The sequence below is a fragment of the Micromys minutus genome, assembly GCF_963924665.1.
Source record: "Micromys minutus genome assembly, chromosome: 3".
Classification (NCBI taxonomy): Eukaryota; Metazoa; Chordata; class Mammalia; order Rodentia; family Muridae; genus Micromys; species Micromys minutus.
In genome coordinates, this window is record NC_137972.1 from 15,692,621 (window position 1) to 15,697,520 (window position 4,900).

The 4,900-nt window shown below is 33.3% G+C and overlaps 1 protein-coding gene across 1 annotated transcript; it reads left to right on the plus strand.

The window, feature by feature from the left end:
* Positions 1 to 817: 817 nt before the first annotated feature.
* LOC308418383 (taste receptor type 2 member 13) lies at positions 818 to 1,735 on the plus strand (the record flags this gene model as incomplete). The annotated part of the gene is made up of 1 exon (XM_080913738.1): positions 818 to 1,735. One exon carries the CDS (start codon positions 818 to 820, stop codon positions 1,733 to 1,735), a length of 918 nt encoding a protein of 305 aa, XP_080769864.1.
* Between the last annotated feature and the right edge of the window lie 3,165 nt (positions 1,736 to 4,900).

Below are 4,900 nucleotides of genomic sequence, written 5' to 3' on the forward strand. Positions count from 1 at the left end.
TGATACTTATCAAGACCTTCAAGTAATCTTATTCTCTGTGACATCTTAGCAATTCTATGATATAATTTTATTCATAAACACTCTTTGGAAGACAATAGCCCACAGCTTATGTTGTTCTGTTATCTCTTAATAGAACAATTATATTTGTCTTTTTCAGGTATATTGAGAAAGAAAGGTAAGTATTGTGAGGAGTATACAAAGTATAAAAGTATGTCATTCCTAGGTATCCAAGCAAACATTTGCATTAAAAGGCAGCAAAGAGAAAGTCCAGGGTTTTGGACAGGAGCTTCTTCCAACTCAAAAGTTGAAAAATTTGGACTACCACTGCACATAAAGCTGAGGATACACAGTTTCACAAAATGCTTTCTATGTTCTACATCTCATCAGTTACATTGATAGACCCAAAATGTAATATTTAGATAAATTTTCAATAAATCATATTGTTATGATTTTTTTCCTCCAGAACATAAGGTGATGAAAACAAATTTTCTTTGGCCGAGACAATGCAAAGTGATCATACAGTGAAAGAGAATACATCTTTATTTGCATTTTAGCAAATGACAGCTGCGTGCACATCATGATTTTCTGCAATACAATTTAGCCTCTAGAATGATATATATATCTTAGTCTTGGCAGAAAGCAGAAAAAGGATTTCACAAGAATGTGCAGAGTCATTAGCAAAATTTCAATATGGTCATTGACATTAGGTTAGTGACTATGAAAGAAGCAAGACTTGAACGGAAGCCTATTTGAAGATTTAAAAATACGTAGACACTTCAGCTTGGCAAATGACAATGTGAACTTTCTTTGTCTGGACATGGAAATCAATCTGTACGGTATTTTAACTATTGTCATGATTTTGGAATTTATATTTGGAAATGTGAGCAATGGATTCATAGTGCTGACAAACTGTATTGACTGGGTCAGTAAAAGAACTCTTTCTTCCATTGGTTGGATCCAGCTTTTCTTGGCCATTTCCAGAATGGTTTTGATATGGGAAATGTTATTAACATGGCTACAATATATGAAGTATTCGTTTTCCTTTATAGTTGGAAGAGAATTAAGTGTTATGATGTTTACCTGGGTCGTTTCCAATCATTTCAGTCTCTGGCTTGCCACCATTCTAAGCATCTTTTATTTGCTCAAAATAGGTAGTTTCTCCAGACCTGTTTTCCTCTATCTGAAGTGGAGAGTAAAAAAAGTGCTTCTCATGATTCTTCTGGGAAATCTGATCTTTCTGATGTTCAACATATTACAAATAAACAATCATATAGAAGATTGGATGTATCAATATGAGAGAAATACAACATGGAGTTCCAGAGTGAGTGAATTTGTGGGATTTTCAAATCTGGTCTTATTGGAGATGATTATGTTCTCTGTGGTACCATTCATAGTGGCCCTGGTCTCTTTCATTCTGTTAATCTTTTCCTTGTGGAAACATCTCCAGAAGATGCATCTCAATGCCAGGGGGGACCGAGACCCCAGCACAAAAGCACATGTGAATGCCTTGAGGATTATGGTCTCCTTCCTCTTACTCTATGCCACTTATTTCTTATCCTTTTTTATATCGTTGATTCCTATGGCACATAAGAAGGGACTAGATCACATGTTTAGCTTAACTGTTGGCCTTTTCTACCCTTCAGGCCATTCACTGATCTTGATCTTGGGGCATTCTAATTTAAGGCAAGCCAGTCATTTATTGGTGGCCTATCTAAGGTGTGGGCAAAAGAATTAGAAATTTACTATTCCAAAAGGCATTTAAACCACATGCTATTAGTTATATGACAATACTTAGTAGTAGAACCCTAGGCAAGCATTAACTTTAAAACTATATAGTTTCTAGATTCTTCTTTATGTGATAAATCACTCACAAATTTAGAATAATGAGAAATTAGTGTGGTATTGTATATGATTATAAGAATACAATTCAATTAATGCAGTTTAGGCAAGATAACATATGCATGTTGACTAAAATGTAGGTAGGCTGATACATTCATATTTGAATCCAGGCTGAGGTATATAGAGAGATGGCTGTGCTATAAATATTGTAATTTCTATCCAATTTTAAGTTATCAGAAATCAATGTCATTAAAGGCATAAGCAAGATTTTCACACACTGAAACAATTTCTTTCACTTTGCCATAGTTTTGGAAGTAAATTAGCAAATTTAAATAAACTTAATAGCAATCAAATTACAAAGTGTAAACATGCACAGCGTGATTAAAAGCTAACCTCTAGGTCCTGAGGGAATGATTCAGTAAAGCGCTTTCTCTGTAAACATAAGCAGCTGATTTTAAATTCCTGGATTCAGCTAAAAGTCTGGAATAGAGTTTCAATGAAAATGTGTATGTAAAATACAACTCATGCTCAAAGCACCAAAAAAACAAAAAAGTTGCCTTTGAATCATTAATTAGTATTCTTTTAAAAATTGTTATATATCTTTTTTTTTCTGCTTAAAGAAGAATTTTCAAAGGTTAGCTTTGACATTTATGTAAACTGAAGAAGGCAGCAAGTGTGGAGTCAGCTACTGGGGACAGTGCTTCCAGCAGTTGATGGAGCCCACTGCTGACTTTAGCAGGCAGTTTACAGGGTCAACCCTGTTACTACTGGCAGAAGGAAAACTCCGACCTCTTTAAATCATTAGGGGCTTCTGAAAAAGAAAATGAGAGAAAATCATGCACATACACACACAGACACACACACACACACACACACACACACACACACACTTGATAAAGCAAGGCAGTCTCTAGCAAGCAAATGTTTACAAATAAGCTCAAATAAATTCATACAAATCTGCATACATACACACACACACACACACACACACACACACACACACACACATACACACAAAGAAATACATAGTTGATAGATGGAGAGAAACCCCATATATATAGTGGATGGGAAGGAGCTCTGGGAGGTGACTCAAACAACTTTATTATGTTCTTTAGTCCTTTTTATAACTAGTTTGACAAGACTACCTACCAAAATAAAGGGCATTATCATTTCATTCAAAAACAAATAAGATGTTATATAAAAGGGGTACAGCAGGATTGCTACATATAACTTAAAAACAATTGTTTTACTCCTTAATCATTATATAAGCTAATTAGAGGTTCAAAGAAATAGTTAAATTTGTTCTTTATTGTTGGGCACACCTGTGATCTCATCCTTGGGTCTGATCTAAAATGAAAATTTAATCTCGATCATAAATCTATCACAAGACTATTTCCCTTCCTACTGTAATTTATGTAGATGTAATGTATAAAAGCTCATGGAACTCCTTTTATCACCTATGTAGCTTTTTCTTATTATTCAATGAAGAGGTGGTATAGTCTGTTCTTGATTCTAAATTATATAGATACTTCTGGCAAAACAACTTAAATTATCTCTTAAAACTTTCTACCAAATACTCTAACATACTGAAATTATCTAAACCAAATATAATAGTTCTGTATACTGATGCATCTATACTTCATAAAAATCATTATTTCAGGACAATGTAGCATTGCCTGGGCCAGGAGTTAGAAGAGTTCAAGAGTTGTGTTTATTGTAATCTGCACTTCTAACTCAAGGATAACTTTTCTGTGTACAGTAACATTGTGTATCACCTTTGATGCAAGATATGGAAAAGCACTGTGACAGTTTCTAATTTTTATGGAAAAATAGGCTAATATTTTTATACAAATTGTCAAAAATAAAAAGAACTTGACATTTTATTTTTTGGAGATCCTATATGTTTCCTTACCATATCACTTCTTTATTAACTTGATTTCAATCATATTTTTATAGTTTTTGACTTTTCTTTTTCTTCTAATTTTGTTATGTAGCAACACCAGGTGAATGAAACAAAAAAATGGCATTTATTCTAAGGATGGGAGAAATAAGGCCGATAAGAAAGCTGTGAACAATGTGGTCTCACTTCTATTCTTTCTTATTAAGTAAGCATAAGCAACATTCTGATTGTTTTCTTGCCCCATGCCTTTGCAGACAGCGTGGTGGTGCTAAAGACATTTTTCTCATGTTCTGGTATATTTGTACCCATCTGGACACCTATTTCTTCTTATTTCATGAGGGAAAATGAAGAAAGAATGTTTGTACACTGGAACAGCTAAAATGGGCCAAGGGGCAAGTATTCTCTCTGTATTGAGGTCAGGGCTAGAGTGACTGCTGATGCTCTCATGAAAAAAATAGCAAGAAGAAGAAGAAGAAGAAGACTTTACATGCATCATTCACCACTGCCGTCCTCCCCACCTTTTGAAACATCTATCTATATACACATAGCTAACCTGGAATCCACTAAATAAACCTGACTGGCTTAAAGACTTACAGAAATTAAGCTAACTGTTCCATGATTGCTGAAATTAAAGACATGTGCCAACATACTGGGCACACCCATCTCCTTTACCTTCTGTCTTTTCTCTCATTCAGTCCTATTGGGAAGTATTTAAAATATCTGCTTGTTTTAAATAAAAGAAAAGTAGTTCTATATTACTTGCAATGATATTTTCATTTACAAGTGAAATTTTAAATGGTTAAAAACTTATTTTTGCATATGTACAAGATAACAGGATAAATCTTTTTAAAACAGCATTGATAAATTGAATAGATGTTAAACTAAGAAAATTAAATATTTGAAAGAATATGGTAAGAACTGTGTATGTTTACATATATTAATATATATGAATGTATCTACATCCTAAAAATTAGTTTTTTTTGCCTTTCGAAAAATGTATGTGATTTTATTTTCTGGTCTTGTATTCTGTAGCATAAGATATTGTATTTACATTTGAAATGTTAGATTTTTTAAAAGTTACATTTAATAGGGATTTTCAAATGCTTCACTATAGCTCACTGAAAAAAAAAGCATTAAAAAAAAGACGGTAAATAGGACAAG